Source organism: Myotis daubentonii, chromosome 9 (genome assembly GCF_963259705.1).
Source record: "Myotis daubentonii chromosome 9, mMyoDau2.1, whole genome shotgun sequence".
In the NCBI taxonomy this organism is placed as follows: Eukaryota; Metazoa; Chordata; class Mammalia; order Chiroptera; family Vespertilionidae; genus Myotis; species Myotis daubentonii.
In genome coordinates, this window is record NC_081848.1 from 66,563,907 (window position 1) to 66,581,675 (window position 17,769).

The window sequence follows — 17,769 nt, forward strand, 5'->3', positions numbered from 1 at the left end:
GAGAACAGTGAAATGCTTCATATTTTAAGTCTGAGGCATCCTGTGGATAGCTGATATATTTAGAATAAAAACTTCTTTTTCCTGTCCAATTTGTTAGTAAAGTTGAATAATGTGTATCAATATCAGTAAGGAAAGGGGAGGGTACTGTCATCCTCTAAGATGCAAAAATGTGCTGTCAGTTATGTTACATATGCTGCTTTGTCTAGTGTTCATCCGTAGAAAACTATTAAATCTCTAATGTTACTGTAATGTTGAGTATTTGTAATAAAAATAGTTTAAAAAATCTTCATGTCTTACTTGCAAATAAAAAACGAAGAAAAATTTTAATCACAAGATAATTAGATTTACATTTATCCTGAAAAGTTGGTCCTTGAGGAAAATTGGGTTTATAGGAGGTCAAAGAAGAGAAAGAAGACATTTCCAATGAATCTGAGAGGAGGTCTTAGGGACACTTTTCAGTTTGGAGGTTGATGGTGATGATTTTCATTGTGTCCAATGACACTTGGAAAGTATGACTTTCTCACTCCAGGTGTTCTTGAATTTTCAGACATGAATTAAATATTGCAGGTGTAAAAATAAAGTGAGATGCTTAGAAGGAGAGAGAGTTTTCTAGTATAATGTGAAATTTTTGAAAGAGGAAAATAGGAGGGGAGAATGTTATAAGATACCTAAAAGAACTTGTGAGTTGGGCAAGTTGAAATTTCCAGAGCTTCCAGCAAAGGAAGAAACATGGGAAACCGGAAGGGTTACATAGAACATGCTCTCTTGAGAAAAAGAAGGCTGTGGTGCCGAAGCCGGTTTGGCTCAGTGGATAGAGCGTCGGCCTGCGGACAGAAGGGTCCCAGGTTCGATTCCGGTCAAGGGCATGTACCTGGGTTGCGGGCACATCCCCAGTGGGAGATGTGCAGGAGGCAGCTGATCGATGTTTCTCTCTCATTGATGTTTCTAACTCTCTATCCCTCTCCCTTCCTCTCTGTAAAAAATCAATAAAATATATTTAAAAAAAAAAGAAGGCTGTGGTGGTGGTGTGTCTTTTCATTAAATTGCTTTCTTTATACAAACTGCCTGGGGAAACTATCACTTACCCTATGCTGTCTCTTAGTTTGGGTTTTCCTTGAAGCAGACCCTGAGAGGAGGATTATATGCAATAGTCTATTTATTATGGCAACTCTGGATACACAGGTAGAAGAATGGAGAAATAAGATAGCAAAGGGAATCAGGCCAATGCAGTATGCTTTAAAGAGCAGGTTACTGCTGTATGAAGTTGGAGCTCATATTATTGAGAACCTCTGAGATTTAGTGTAGGACACATGGAATGCCAATCAATCTCCCCAACCCCACTTCTGCCTTCTCTGGCCTGGCCTGTATGCAAGCTGGACATGCTTCTCTTGTCAAAGAAAGCCCTTAGTGTAAGTCACAGGTGCCTGAAAGCATCAGCATGCACCTAGCAGTAAGTGCCAATAGATATGGGTGGGGAATTTACAGCATCTGTTGGGGACAGTTAGGAAAGGGTAAGCGTATAAGAAAAAATTCATTGGAAAGCTATTCAAATCACTAATAATCACAATACTTTGAATGTGTGGTAAGCCATTTATTTACAAAGCTTTACAATTTTCCTAGCTCTATGAAGCTTACTTTATGCATTAATCTAGTGCCGTAATGGCCGAGAGGATTGAGGAAGGAAGTGGACAAAGATTATTATTTCCATTTTACTTATGAAAATATTATCTATTACATGAACAGATCATTCAATTTTAGTAATAACACTAGAACCAAACCAAGGTTTGCTTAGTCTTTACCCAAGACCTTTTTTTTTTGTTTTTATAAAGCTCTATATCAACAATGTGAAGCACATTTCGGAAACATGGCCCACAGGGTGAATTTTTAAGGGACAAGTGCGGGCACTAGGCAGGACAATGATTCACGGCTGTAGCTTATGTTGTTCTGGGGGATAGTAACAAGAGCAGTAGCCTTGGCACAAGACAAACCAACACTCAAATGTTGATTCTACCACTTACAAACTGTGTAAACCTCAGTTAAGCTATTTATCTTCTCCAAACTTCAGTTTCATAGTATGCTAAACATGGGCAATAATACTTCCCATGTGGGTTTGTAGTGAGGATTAATCAAGATAATAAGTGAGAAGGGGCTTTGTAAACTGCCAAGAACCATACATGAAAGGCTGAAAGGCATTAGCAAAATAGTCCAAGAGATAAGTGAAGAAGTCAACTTCTAGCATTTCCACAGAGACTGTGAAACTGTAGCCGGCCCTTCGTTGTTTTGGGATGATTTCAGAAGTCTGTTTAAAGGCTCAGGATGAAAGTGGATGGAACTGAAAATACTGGAAGATTAGGAGAAGAGCTTGAGTTTGAGCTCATAATCTTCCTTTGCAGCAACATATTGACAAAGTAATGCTCCAGAGTGAATGATTTCTGTGGCACAGGAAACCCATCCAGTTAGCTGTTTCCCACAGATAGAGAACGGCTAAGTTTGTTTAACAGAGCAGAGCCACACGAAAAAAGTTCAGGAAGCTTCCAATGCAGTGGTTTTCACTGCCCATCAATGGCCTAACCATCATTCAATGGAAATTCCCAGGAGAATTCCTATCATCATTGTTACTTGTATTAGTTTGCTAGGGCTGTCTTAACAAAACACCAAACTTGGGGGCTTACACAACAGAAATTTATTTTCTCACAGTTCTGGAGACTGAAAGTCCAAGATCAAGGTGTCATTGGGTTTGGTTTTTCCTGAAGTCTTTCTCTTTGGCATACAGATGACCGCTTTCTCGCTGTGTCCTCATATAGCCTTTTCTCTGTGTGCCTTTCTAGTATCTCTTCCTTATTAATAAGGACACTGGTCCTATTGGGTTAGGACCTAATTTAACTTTAATTACTGCTTTAAAGGCCCAGTCTCTAAATTCAAACACATTTGGGATCAGGGCTTCACATATTAATTTTGTGGGGACACAATCCAGTCCAAAACTTAAAGAATTACAAATGCAATTACTTAAAAGAATACAGTAGCAAGGATATAATTCCACATCTGATCTCCAGCTAGGTGGCTTCATTCTGTTAACCAATCCCTAACTCACTACATTTTGTTATATCCACAGGTGATAAAAATCCCAGAGCTACTGGTAGGCACGTAAATACACACCCTACTAAAATTTTAATGTTTTCAAACTGCTGTTTCTAGAGAATGATTTTGAGGCGAGCAACCTCAGTTCTGTTTTTCTGTCTGTCTAGGAGAGGGCCTGATCTGGCGGGGAGAGCAGGCCACCACTTCTGTCCTCATTTCCAGCAGCTTCCTTTCACTCAATAGTTACGATTCTTTTATTCTGCTCTTTTCTAGATTAAAGTCTAATTTTGCAACTGTTCAGACTTTGATCAGTTCACCGGTTACTATTATTTTAACTGATGTACTTCAAGTTTTATTTTCGCATATTCTGCTCTGAGGGATGAAAAGTCATTCTACTCCAAAATAATCTTTTTTTTTTTTTAATTAACAATCACAGACATTATTTGCTGAGGAGTGATCTCCAATTGAATCTTGGTGAACATATCTTTGTCCATGTATTCAAGTTGGCCTCCATGGTCAATGATTTCTGCTTGTTGAGTCATAAATCTGTTTTCTTCTAGTTCACACACTGTCATGGTTCATGCATAAGTTTGGTTCATTTAGGATTGATGTATTGAAGTTATAGTTGAAAGGTAAGGAAGACTTTATGATCCATCCAGCTCTATTGCACATTATCTTGTAGACAGCAAGCAAGTAATCAGGGTTTTGAACACCATAGACTGAAGAAAGAATGAGAGACAGTGGAAGGTGAGACCATGCAGCAGCTGAGGGTCCAAGCTTCCCGTGCATGCTCCATCATCCCATTGGATTTTACTTACAAAACACAGGTGCAAAGGTAAAATTATTAATGATTTGAAGATGGCAAGTGCAGGGCATTCAAATGCAAGTATGGGGCCTTTCTGAGACCTGTGTGACCACACTGGATGCCTATCTGTGAAATTGGCTCTGGAGTGACCTTTAAATATTGTCTCAGTAGAATGAGGGTGGAAGTAGTTGAGGTCAGACTGCAGTGGACTGAAGATAGAATGTAGACTACTCTTGATAATTGAAGGAGGAACATCTGTACTAGGGTATATTAGGGTGGGAGAAAGCTTTAGAGTTTTGAGAGAAGGGATAGGTAACAAGCATATTTGTGGCTAAGTCTGGTAGGAGCAAGAAAAGAAGAATATAAAGAACAGGGACTAATTGCTATTGTGAGAGCTCACAAAAGTAAGTAGAGAGAGAATCAACAGTATAGATGGAGGGGGCAAGAGAAAAAGAGGAGAGGTCCTGAGACAGGAAGGCAGAAGAGGACGAGGTTGATTTAAATGGAGAGGTTAAGGGGAAATTAACATTAGATGGCCCCAATCTTAGTAAAGGAGATGAAGATGCCATCCAGAGGGTGCGGATACCTGAATGGGGCTGAAGAGTCAACAGACACTCAGGAAATTCTGGGGAAATCGAGGAACAGAAATAAGTCGAGAGTCTTAGAGTCACAGGTTTCAATGAGTGGCTTTAGTCAGATCACCTCTAACAATCTCAGTTTATTCCTTGATTAAATTGGATATTTAGAAAGCAAGACATATTTATATAGTGCTTGTTTTATAAGTACTTTACATTTATTAACTTAACTCTCACAACAACCCTGTAATGAGAAAGAGAGGATTGGAGATGCTAAATGACTTGTCTGAGCCTTCCAGGCATTAGAAGGGGGAGCTGGGATCTGAATCCATGCATCTGGCTCTAGACTGTACTTATCTCCTCTGGGCTATGGTGCTTTGTGCACCTTAACAACTAGTGATCGCTTAGGTCTTAAAAGGTACTGACATCCAATGTGATCATGAAATTAACAGTTTTAGACAGACACAGTGATGGCGAACCTTTTGAGCTCGGTGTGTCAGCATTTTGAAAAACCCTAACTTAACTCTGGTGCCGTGCCACATATAGAAATTTTTTGATATTTGCAACCATAGTAAAACAAAGACTTATGTTTTTGATATTTATTTTATATATTTAAATGCCATTTAACAAAGAAAAATCAACCAAAAAAATGAGTTCACGTGTCACCTCTGACACGCGTGTCATAGGTTCGCCATCACTGGACTAGTAGCTTCTTGATTCCTCTTCTTTTTTTTTTTAATATATATTTTACTGATTTTTCACAGAGAGGAAGGGAGAGAGATAGAGAGAGTTAGAAACATCGATGAGAGAGAAACATCGATCAGCTGCCTCTTGCACATCCCCCACCGGGAATGTGCCCACAACCCAGGTACATGCCCTTGACCGGAATCGAACCCGGGACCTCTCAGTCCGCAGGCTGACGCTCTATCCACTGAGCCAAACCGGTTTCGGCTTGATTCCTCTTCTAAGTCCAAAGCATTTTTCCTTTATGAACTTACTGGTTAGTGCCTCAGAGGAAGACAACCTCTCATTTTTCCCAGCCAGCACCATGGGAAATAGCTCATCACATGAAAGGCTCGAAATGGCCAGTAGGTGGAAGCATTAACTTGAAGATGGATGGACAGATATTGCCATCTGGCCTTGAACTAATTCAAAAGTCAGAGTTGGCCTCTTGCTTCTCCTTTCTTTATTTTTCCAAAACCTCAACATATGCTATTTGAAGGCAAAGTCACTATTTGATTTTTTTAAGGAGGCCAACAGTGAAGGAGCCAGAGAGGTCAAAATGGAATTATTGGCCCAGAATTGAAGAGCCTTTGGGAGGGTAAAGAAAGATAAATTCAGTGCTGTGAGGAATTGATGAGTCTCAAAGAGATTAATGATTTATCTAAGATATCCATTTAGTAACTAGCAGGTGACCATTACACATTGCCATGTTAATAGTCTTTATAGGCTATTTAATTTTTTTAAAATGTTTAACCCTGATAAGGGAGAGCACTAAATTTTTTCATAGAGCCAGATATTTGGGTTAGATTGTCTCAGTTGCTAGGGTGTTCAAGCTACAGGTGAAATTTCCTCTTCTTTCCCCTCTCTCCCCTTCCGCCTCCCACTTCTTTCTCCTTCTCCTCCTTGCTTTTCTTCTCTCTTTCTTTTTTCTTCTCTTTCACTATTTCTCTCCCTCTTCCTCTTGTTTGTTTTTTCTTGGTTGTTGTATTGATCCACTACAATACTGAGTAGGAAATCTAGTCTTTGGGATCAGGATATTAGATGCTACAAAATTCCAAGAGTGGTACAAAAATATCCTTGGCCTCCTATCACCTGCTTGCCACTTAATTGGCCCTTTCTCATTTTTATTTTTAAAATTATTCTAACAAAAACTTCTTCCATGAAAATAGTATTATGAAAGAAAAAAAGGTAAATAAGCTTCACTTTTGTAGCTGGCTTTACTGGAACACGCATTTGTGAGTCCCTATGGGAATTAAGAATTTTTTCTAGATTCTGCTCCCCATAATTGATTGGAGATACATTGATAGGAGCAGTAGGCACAGGGTAAAAGTATATAGACTTTGAGTCAGACAGACTTGAGCATCTTTTCTTTCTGGACCTACAAGCTGTTCCAAGTCTATATGGTAATTTCCTGCTTTAGTTCTAGAATCAGTCATTTCTCTAAGAAGCCCTGATTCTTTTTATTGAAAAACTAGAGGCCCAGTGCACGAAATTCATGCGCAGGGGCGGAGGGAGGGTTTGGGTCCCTCAGCCTGGCCTGCACACTCTTACAATCCAGGACCGCTGGCTCCTAACCGCTCGCCTGACTGCCCGATCGTCCCTAACCACTTGCCTGCCTGCCTGATTGCCCCTAACTGCCTTTGCCTCGGCTCCTGCTGCAGCAGCTTCGTCCAGAAGGACGTTAGAATGATGTCCGGAATAATGCTTCTATTATCATAGATATTTTTAGAAACCAAGATCTGGGCACTGGTAATATACTGTAGTTTTCACATCTGTAAAATTGGAAAGATAATAGATTTCTCATAGGGTTGTGCAAACATTAAGTGAACTAACACACATATAGTACTTAACAAGGGCCTGAAATATAAAAGGCATCCAGTATATGAAAATTCAGTAGAGCAGTGGCTCTCAACCTTCCTAATGCCGCAACCCTTTAATACAGTTCCTCATGTTGTGGTGACCCCCAACCATAAAATTATTTTTGTTGCTACTTCATAACTGTAATTTTGCTACTGTTATGAATCGTAATGTAAATATCTGATATGCAGGATGTATTTTCATTGTTACAAATTGAACATAATTAAAGAGTAGTGATTAATCACAAAAACAATATGTAATTATATATGTGTTTTCCAACGGTCTTAGGTGACCCCTGTGAAAGGGTCGTTTGACCCGCAAAGAGGTCGCGACCCACAGGTTGAGAACCGCTTCAAGTAGAGGCTGAAATAAAATCTGTTGCTTTCTGTAAAATTCATTTAAAACCAAATTGATTGGGAAATATTTTTTTCTGAAAGTATTTTGATCCACAGAGCTCTTAGGAACGTGGGGTTCTTTAGTCAGAGCTGGGTTTAGGCAAAATAGAGATTCTGATGTTTATCACCTCTATTTGGCATTTTAAAACTTCTCCCCATTTAGTTTTAGAGAAAGAGCCGGATCCCAGTACTCACAGCAATACTCTTCTGTGGGTTGAATAGGAAATGGTTGGACCCTCCAGCTCCTTTGAAGGCATTTTTGATGGAACTTGATCATCAATCATTTAGCCTGAAGAACGGGCTCCCCCCTGAGCCTTCGCTTCCGTGGCATAATAATGTTTCACTCCCTCAGGAAAGCAACCCCTCACTTGATTACTTGTTTGACTGTCACTGAACCTTAGGTCGCCTTGGGGTTGAGACCTAAGAGACCTTCCCTCTAAGGATCCCAGATCTACATAGATGCCAGCTTCTGGCGGACCCACATAGTTTGGTACCATTCACTCTGAAACCAACTGCAAAGGCAGCTGAAATGCCTTTATGCTTTTACCACACAGCCTCAGGTAAACTTTTCCTCTTTGAAATCTGAGGTCCTCAGAAACCAAAACAGCTTTTCTTTTCCTTTTCAGACTTCAAAAAGTCCAGTAGTTGAAGGCAGCTCTAAATTAAGATCTCACAATTCCCAAGGAGCGAGGTATGTTTTCCCTGACCTTTTTTTAAAGCTGCATTCTTCACACTGTGGGCAGAAATAATGGGTTTGTCTAGGAGAAAAGGGCTCAGAAGTCGGTATAAAAATGATTCATTTCTATTTTCCCCACTCTCCTCTGCCACAATCTTATAAAAATCAAGATAGTGTAAGCCTCCCATAGGTAATTTCAGGTCACATTTTCTTAAATAGAAAGGGACATAGTCATTGCTAGTTAGAATGTTGCTACCAACTAGCATGAATAAAACCCAGGAACCAAGTCAATATGATCAATCAACAGTTAATAATAAGATAAATAAATTAGTTTGTGTTGAGAACCCACCATAGGCCACACAGTGGCTTGATTTTTTTCATATTTTATCTTACTAATCCTCTATTAATGGAAAGAACTTGACTTGCTTATAGTCCCACAGCTGTTAAGCTTTAGACCATTATTCTAACTCAACGGTTCAGCTTCTAGTCCATTCATTCATTTAACAAATATTTAAAAATCTATATGCCTGGCACTAGTCTAGGCCATGAATACTGATTGACAGAACAGCGACAACTTTGTCTCTTCATGGAATTTAGTCTGATAGTTTTCTACTAAGAGTCTTCTTTGGAACTCCCCAAATGGAATGTGATGACTGGGGTGTGTGGATGGGGGGGGTAATTCTTCAAATCCCTTTGGAAACAATTTTGATAAAACTTTTATTTTCAGACTGTCTATCTTGGTGGCTTAGATTTCTATAACCCCTTAACACAGTTTCTCATTTGCTATTCAATAAAACAGTCCAACATGTATTATCTTCAAATATGTTCAAAATGTCTTTACTCATTTGAGGCTCCTTGTGATATTTATTTTCAGCCTATGCAGTAGACCTTGGCCTTGGCAGGACTTGGATGGAAGGAAATACACCAGCAGCAGAAGCAAATGAGATTTGGGTTGGGGCCTTTCCTCTCTCTGCATGATTCCAGATTTCTCTCTGCTCTAGATCCAGGCACAATTATTAACAGTGACTGCAGTGCATAGTGGGAAGAGTTGCCCATCAAGAGGACATAGACCATCCCTTGAGTATTAATTGCTGCTGTATGAAGATGGCAATCTGGGGCAGTTCAATATAGGCAGTGTGTGATAACTGTTAGAAATCAGACCTATAGCTGAATGTAACTGGGTGGTCAGTATTAACCAAGGAAATTGATTGAATAAGCATTTGAGAAGGTGTTTTGGAATAGAATTCAGAATCCATGTCTTTTATTCTTGGAGTTTTCCCAGGTCACTTATTCTAGTTTGTGTTGGGAAAGTGGTTGGTTTATGAGGTAAGAGGGTGAATATCTCTTTAGTCAAAGAATCATAGTATTCGGCAAGGAGTTTTCTCTTCTTGGACTCCCTCCATCAATGCAGCAATATTTGGCCGGTATAAAATATATATGTATGCTGTAAAATATATAAAATATGTAACTCGTGGATTATATAAAGAAGGGAAAACAGAGTTTTAAAGACTCTAGAATTCTCAACCAGGGGTGAAGTTGTTGCCTTCCCCTATCCCCGCCCCAGGAAACATTTGATAGTGTCTGTAGACAATGTTGGTTGTCACAACTGGGGAAGGGAGGTGTTACTGGCATCTAGTAGGTAGAGTGCAGGGATACAGCTAAACACCCTGTAATGCATAGAACAGCCTCCCTTCCCCTGTCCTCACCCCACCTCCAGCCAAAGAATAGAGCCAAGGTTGAGAAATTCTGCTCTGTAGCATTGTATAGCTATTGCAGTTAAGTAATTGTGTGACCTTGAAGGACATCACATACCTCAGTTTTCTAATAGGTAAGATCAGGAAACTACTTGTCAAAGATTATAGAACACTGTGTCCATAGAATTTGGGAGTAATGCATATGCTAAAGGTCAAAAGAAAAAAAAATCAAAAGGACTGGATAAATGTAATGGAAAGTTCTGCTGGTTAGAAAGTCAATTGGTACATTATTGGATAGAACTCGACCAATAAACAAAAAGCAGATGAAAAGTATAGAATTCTAGGAATTTATCCTAAGGAAAACGAAAGAGAGGTGAGAAGACATGTCTGAGGGTATTCACTGGAACGTGGTTTTTAGGTGAAACATTGGGAACGAGCAGTGGAATGTCATCCTGATTCCTGAACAGTGCTGGTTCACAAGTTGGTTGAGCCAGTTCTTAGGATGCCAGCCACATACTGTGTGTGTAATTGTTGTCCTGGCAGGACAGGCTGGGCTACCCCACCCCCACCCCCACCCTGTCTATGTGCCCCCCCCCCTTTTTGTGCCCCACCCCATCCCCATTCCCACCCCTTTTTTTTGTGGTATAGAAAAGGCTCCTTCCAATCTGATCACTGCAGTTTCTTTCCAAGGTAAGCCAAGGTCAAGCAGAGCTGAAACATTTTTTTCCTTCTAGTCCCTTGTTTCTTGTTTTCTCTCCTTTCTCCACATCTTTCCTCTCCTCCTTTATCTAGGCCTGTTGCCATCCACTCTGTGACCAAGAACAGGAAGGCCTATAAACACCTCAATCTGAGGAAAAACAATGAGAGACAGTACCCTAGAAATAGGTCACCAGCCTTTCTCCAGGCCAGCCCATCCCCAATCTCATTTTACTTCTGAATATTTTTCATACCACAAGTTGAAGCTAATATTTTGGCAAGAAACTTGGATCCAGCTAGACAAGAGAACAATCAGCTGTTTGTTGTAGAGTTAGCATGAAAAATTTGTTTAAACACTTTGCTATTGATGTTCTTCCAAGTATTTATTTATGTGTGCAAGGGACCATGGTAGGCTTGGTGGGCAGAGGAGATGAAGACATCTCTATCCCAACGGGCTTAAGACCCATTAAGGAGCTGGGTGGTTGTCCAACAAACTGTGATAATCAACCAAGACTTGTGTGCTTTGAGAGAGCAGAGAAGGAAGGACTTAATGGTAAGTAACCAGGATCAATAACAAAGACTTCTGATAGGATGTGGAGATATATCTATCTCCATGTAAATATATAAATATGACTTTCAGTTAAATCATTGTTGAAAGGTAAACTCATAAAGACATTAAATGTTGTAGTTCAGAGCTCTAGATTTAATATCAAACAGACCAAGGTTTGAATTCTACTTCCAACACTCACCAGTTATCTGACTTTGGACAGTAGTTCTTCTCCTTCTTCTTCTTCTTCTTCTTCTTCTTCTTCTTCTTCTTCTTCTTCTTCTTCTTCTTCTTCTTCTTCTTCTTGTTATTATCATCATTTTATAGTAATAGCTCTCCAGTCCCCATCTAAAAGCTACTACACTTTAGGAGCAGAGAGTAGCCAGAAAAAAGAGACCAAGTGTAATGTAGACTGACAGCTGGATATATATAACCCAATAAGAAAGCAAAATGCTCTGTTTGCATGTTTTATCCTATGGGGCATTGTTTGTGAAGGTGACAAGTTGGAAATGAGGGAGTGGATTATGTTCATCTGTACAGTTACTCCTTGTGTAGAATGAGAAAAATAAAAAAATCAACCCAAAAAATTGGTGTGAAAATTAAATGAGTTAACCACCAGTAAAGCCCTTGGAATAATGCTTGGGATATAGTGAGTGATTATTATGATTAATACCAGATAATTATATGTGTGTAGAAAATGTCAGGAAATCACCATAGAAGCTATATTCTTGGGAGTGAAATAAGAAGACAAGGAATGGAGGACTTGTACTTTTTACTTTATACTATTCTCTTTTTTATTTTAAAACTAGAGGCCTGGTGTATGGATTCATGCACCAGTGGGGTCACTCAGCCTGGTCTGCGTGAAGCAGCAGGCAGCTGGGGAGAAGCCGGAGCCTGGGCCAGGTGCCATGCTGCTCCTGCTCATCTCAGCCCTGCTGTGCCTGCTGCCACTGCTGCTCAGTAAGCTCCCTGAGCAGCACTCCAACTGTGGGAGCACACTGACTACCAGGGGGCAGCTCCTATGTTGAGCATCTGCCCCCTAGTGGTCAGTGCGCATCATAGCAATCGGTTGTCTGGTTGAACAGTCAACTGGTCACTTAGGCTTTTATATATATACTAGAGGCCCAGTGCACAAAAATTTTTGCACTCGGGGGGGAGGGGTTGTCCCTCAACCCGGCCTGTGCCCTCTCGCAGTCTGCGACCCCTCAGGGGATGACCACCTGCTGGCTTAGGCCTGCTTCCCAGGGGATTGGGCCTAAGATGGCAATCAGACATCCCTCTGGCAGCCCGGCAGCCCTCGGGGGATGTCCACTTGCCAGCAAGGAGCAGGCCTAAACTGAAGTCGGACATCCTTAGCGCTGCTGAGGAGGCAGGAGAGGCTCCCACCACCACCGCTGTACTGGCAGCCATCAGCCTGGCTTGTGGCTGAGCAGAGCTCCTCCCATGTGAGAGCGCCCTGACCACCAGAGGGCAGCTTTGGCATTGAGCGTCTGCCCCCTGGTGGTCAGTGTGTGTCATAGTGATCAGTCATTCCCAGTCCTTCTGCTGTTAGGGTCAGTTTGCATATTACCCTTTTACTATATAGGATAGAGGCCTGGTGCATGGGTGGGGCTGGCTGGTTTGCCCTGAAGGGTGTCCCAGATCAGGGTGGGGGTCCTGCTTGGGTGCCTGGCCAGCCTGGATGAGGGGATGATGGCTGTTTGCAGCTGGTCACACCCCCTTCAGGGTGGGGGTCCCCAATGGGGTGCCTGGCCAGTCTGGGTGAGGGGCTGAGGGCTGTTTTCAGGCTGGTGGGCAACTGAAGCTCCCAGCCTATTCTTTTTTCTTTTTTTTTTATTCTGGGATTTATTTACCTTCTATAGCTGTCACTGGAGCTGAGAGCCGGCTCCAGCTCTGAGGCCGTTGCCGGCTGAAAGCAGGTATCTGGGTTTGTTTAGATTCTATAATTGAAACTCTGTTGCCATCACTGGCCGCTCTAAGCTCTGAGGCCGCGCTGGCTGAAAGCAGGTACGTGGGGTTTGTTTAGGTTCTATAATTGCAACATTGTTGCATCCGGAGCTCCGAGCTGGGCTGCGGCAGGAGGGGAACCTTGGCTTCCTTCATCACTGGAGCAAGCAAGCCTCATGTTTGTTTCAGCTGCCTGGCTGCCGGCCGCCATCTTGGCTGGCAGTTAATTTGCATATCTCGCTGATTAGCCAATGGGAAGGGTAGCGAAGTTATGGTTAATTACCATGTTTCTCTATTATTAGATAGGATAGATATTAAATAAATAAAATCTTAACAATGATGCTATCAGACACATCATAATTTGTTTTATGTGATGTAAACAAGTAGAAAAACTCAAACTCTGAGTGCATGGGCTTTGCATTTTGAAATATAAAGATGTGAACTTTGAGTCTGACCTCTAACGATTAGGTTATTTTGGTCAATATTAAGCTCCCAAAGCCTTAACTTTCTCATCTATAAAATGGGCATAATAGCATCAATCTAACAGCATTATATAATGAAAGGGTCTGGCATGTACCTTACACATAGTACGTTCTTAATATATATTAGTTTTCTATTTTTATATTGTCAGGGCCCAGAGTGTTATACCCCAAGATATCCCACAATGGCATATTGATTATTTCAAACTAAAATGATTTGAGAAGCAGCAGGAATGGGAGGAGCTCTCTGTCTCTCTAAATGCAGAAAATAAATCTCTATGTGATAGGTGACCTCTCCATTCCTGAGGGCTGAGAGACGACCCCATCACAACACTTAAAAAAAATCCAGAGTGCAGATTAACTAAGGCTCTTTGAAGTTCAGTTGAGCTAGGGTTGATCTGGATTTTTAGAAGGTAGAAAAATGAGCTAAATTTTGTCAGTGTTGATATAATAATTCATTCTTAAAAGAATAACTGTTATTTTCTAATCATTTATCATTCCTAATATGTGCATCATTAAAAATTCTGGTTAGTTTAGGCTTCTGACTACTTGTAATCTTATTAGATTCTAGTTGAGCAATCATCCTCCTATTTTTAAAATATGACTGGCCTTTGGAAAACAAAACTAAAAAGACTTTGAGAATCTAGCTCCATAAACAAAAAGGTAATAGTTGTTTATGCATAATATTATTTATATAAAAATAAATATATAAAAAATTTATTATACTAAAAAATTCCCAAGTCAGAGTTGAAAAAGTCTGTATAAACACACTTCATAACCTTTACTACCCAAGCCCAATCTTCCTTAGATTCCTTTCTAGTGAGCACTGACTTTGCCCTGTCAATTTCTCATAAATTTATTGTCTCTTTGTCTAAAAAAGTACAAAAGGGTGCCTAGTTTGATCATTTCTTTGAGTTTCATTTTATGATCTGAGCATCATATTGTGGTTCTCTTGTGTGCACATATTAAATTGTTTTTCCTCCTATTAATCTAGTCTTCCATCAATGTTATTATTTTATTCTTAGTCAAGCTGTAGGAACTTAAGAAGGGTAGAGGGGGGATTTCTCCCCCTTCCTGACAATAATATCCCAAAATTCCTCTTGTACATCTGAGTTTCATTGGCTTCTCTTCTTTAATTGCCAGGGTAAACTCAAGTTGACCTCAATGGAGAACAGCACAGAAGTGACAACGTTCATCCTCTTGGGATTAACAGATGACCCCAAACTTCAGGTTCCCCTCCTCCTGGTATTTTTGTTCATCTACCTCATTACTCTGGTTGGGAATTGTGGGATCCTGGTGATAATCCACTCAGACTCCCACCTTCACACTCCAATGTACTTCTTCCTCAGCAATCTGTCCTTTGTAGACCTGGGTTACTCATCAGCTGTAGCTCCAAAGATGGTGGCTGCATTGCAGTCAGGGAACAAAGTCATCTCCTACAATGGATGTGCTGCTCAGTTATTTTTGTTTGTGGGTTTTGCCACTGTCGAGGTTTACCTCCTGGCCTCCATGGCCTATGACCGCCATGCAGCCATCTGCAGGCCTCTTCATTATACCAGCACCATGACCACAGGTGTGTGTGCCCTCCTGACAATCGGCTCCTATATCTGTGGCTTCCTCAATGCTTCCATCCACACGGCAAATACCTTCAGACTCTCCTTCTGTGGTTCTAATGAAATTAATCACTTTTTCTGTGACGTTCCCCCACTCCTAGCTCTTTCATGCTCCAACACATATATCAGCAAATTGTTTGTCTTCTGTGTTGTTGGCTTTAATGTCTTTTTCACCTTCCTGGTCATTCTCATCTCTTACCTCTTCATATACATCTCCATTCAGAGGATACATTCTGCTGAAGGAAAGAAGAAAGCCTTCTCTACGTGCGCGTCGCATCTCATGGCAGTGTCCATATTCTATGGCTCAGTCATCTTTATGTACTTACAGCCCAGCTCCAGCCAGTCCATGGACACAGACAAAACAGCATCTGTGTTCTATACGGTGGTGGTTCCCATGCTGAACCCCTTGATCTACAGCCTTCGAAACAAAGAAGTGAAAAATGCTCTCTGGAAAATGCTCAACATACTTCACTCCCAATCTTTAGGTGTGAGAAGGAAATAGGCAGATACCTAAAATATCATACCTAAATGCCTTAATGACTTTTGAGGTTTGATAGATTTCAGTTTTTTCTTTTCCAAAAAGAGTGGTTACTTCTGCTATTAGGAGATGTTGTAAAAGCAGCACTTTGAAATGTCTCACTCAGGAAGATAATTTTATTTTTGGTGAATGGCAGCATGGGACATTTACATCCTTCTTGCATTTGTTTCTTGACATGGTTTAAAGCAAAAGATGAAAACAAGCTGAATGCACTGAATTTCCCCTTCCTATTTTTAATGGGAAAAAATTTCCACTCACTATTAAAATTCTTACCATTTGCAACAGCATGGATGGAACTGGAGAGCATTATGCTAAGTGAAATAAGCCAGTCAGAGAAAGATAAATATCACATGATCTCACTCATTTATGGAATATAATGAACAACATAAACTGATAAACAAAAACAGGTCCAGAGATAGAGAAGCATTGATCAGATTATCAAACCTCAGAGGGAAGGTAGGGGAGGGGAGGGGTAAGGGAGAGAGATCAACCAAAGGACTTGTATGCATGCATATAAGCCTAACCAATGGACACAGACAATATGAGGGTGAGGACATAAGTGGGGGTGGGGAGTCGGGGGGGAGGCAGTTGTGGGATAAGGACACATATGTAATACCTTAATCAATAAAGAAATTTAAAAAATAAAAATTGGTGTCAAGATCACATTGTCCCTGTATAATATTTTTCAACTGGGATGAACATTGCTTTTCATTTCTTTGGTCCATGGATTGCAAAGTAAAATTTCTAATGCTAAAAAAGATGTTTCAGTATTTTTAATAATGTCTTAGAGAAGGTTGTAATGTCTTAGAGAGCGCTGGACCAAGAGTCAGGTGACCCAGTATTAAATCCTTCCAACTCCCCAACTTCTGTGCCCACCCAGAGGTCACTCTTGCTCACCAGTTGTGTGTCATACTCTCCATCTCCTTCCATTGAAGTATTGGGACAGCCTTGGTAGAAAACAATTAGTTACCTTGTGTATGTGACAGCTTCAGCAGATAAATTGTTTAAACTTTAACCCGAATAAACATATCTTTTTTAAAAGAGTTGCATTCTGTTCTATGCTTTTGGCCTTTTTCTAACATCATTACCAAAACTTGCAGAGAAGGTTTGGGGAAAAAAAAAAAGCAATTTCCCACAAGAGGTATAAAAGAGGATATTTGTCTTCTGAATTAAATGCTTGGCTTTCTCAGCACCCTTAAGTTTGGTGAATCTATTGAAAACACACATAATAGCTCTCTGTGCCCTCTTTGCCTCTGTTTTTTCAATAATCAGTTCACCTCTGGATCCCTGTTGCTTTCTGATGTTCTGTAATTAGATGCTCTGAGAATAAAAAAGCCTGTGGAAATTGCATTCTTAAGATAGGAAAGGCACTATGACGCACAAAGCAAGTCTACCAGCAGGTCTTATTTCATGTGCTAGCGGGTGTGAGTGAATGTGTGTGCATGGCAAGGGAGTGAAGATTAATTTAACTTCTCACATATCAACTGCTTGATGGCGTTTATAGCTATAATAAGTCTAAGACATCCCATATTTCATGATTTTAAGATTACATACACACACAAAAATGGATATTTTAAATGTGAAAACCAGAAATCTTGATGTGCTAAATCAAGAAAATTAGCTTTGAGATGATCAAATTCTATTATGCACAGGGCAGTGTCTGTATAAGAAGGGTTGATCATGAGTCTTGTGGAGAAAGGAGCAAAGAAATAATTTTGGAACATGAGGCTGATTTGTAGGAGAAGATTTCTCTGGCATAAGGCCACTGGCTCCTAAGATATCAGGAGCTTCTCCTGGATCCCAGGCCATGACAACCTAGATCTGCCTCATCCATTTTCCTGCTTCCCCCTTTTAACAATGGAGCCTATCCAGCAACACACATAGAACAGCCTTGCAAGGTCAGGATCCACTTCATGTAGAAGTCCTTCTCAGTGGGCACCAAAGCTAAGGTACCCAAATTTGGAGATTTGCTATTCAAGCACCGTGTGCATTCTAGACTTAGCTAAGTTTCTTTTCATATTTTATTGATAGAATTGACTCCTTATCCTCTTTCTCCTGTTCCTCCTTTTCTACTTCCTCTATTCCCTTCTCCTCTTCCTCTTTCTTCCTCCTCAATCTCTGTCTTCAGCCCAAACAAGAACTTTCC

At 40.6% G+C, this 17,769-nt stretch overlaps 1 protein-coding gene across 1 annotated transcript; it reads left to right on the forward strand.

Moving 5' to 3' along the window:
* The first annotated feature begins 14,633 nt into the window (after nucleotides 1-14,633).
* On the forward strand, nucleotides 14,634-15,643 carry LOC132242251 (olfactory receptor 5B21). Its single transcript, XM_059711153.1, has one exon. It carries the CDS (start codon nucleotides 14,637-14,639, stop codon nucleotides 15,585-15,587), a length of 951 nt encoding a protein of 316 aa, XP_059567136.1. The 5' UTR covers nucleotides 14,634-14,636; the 3' UTR covers nucleotides 15,588-15,643.
* The last annotated feature ends 2,126 nt before the right edge of the window (nucleotides 15,644-17,769 follow it).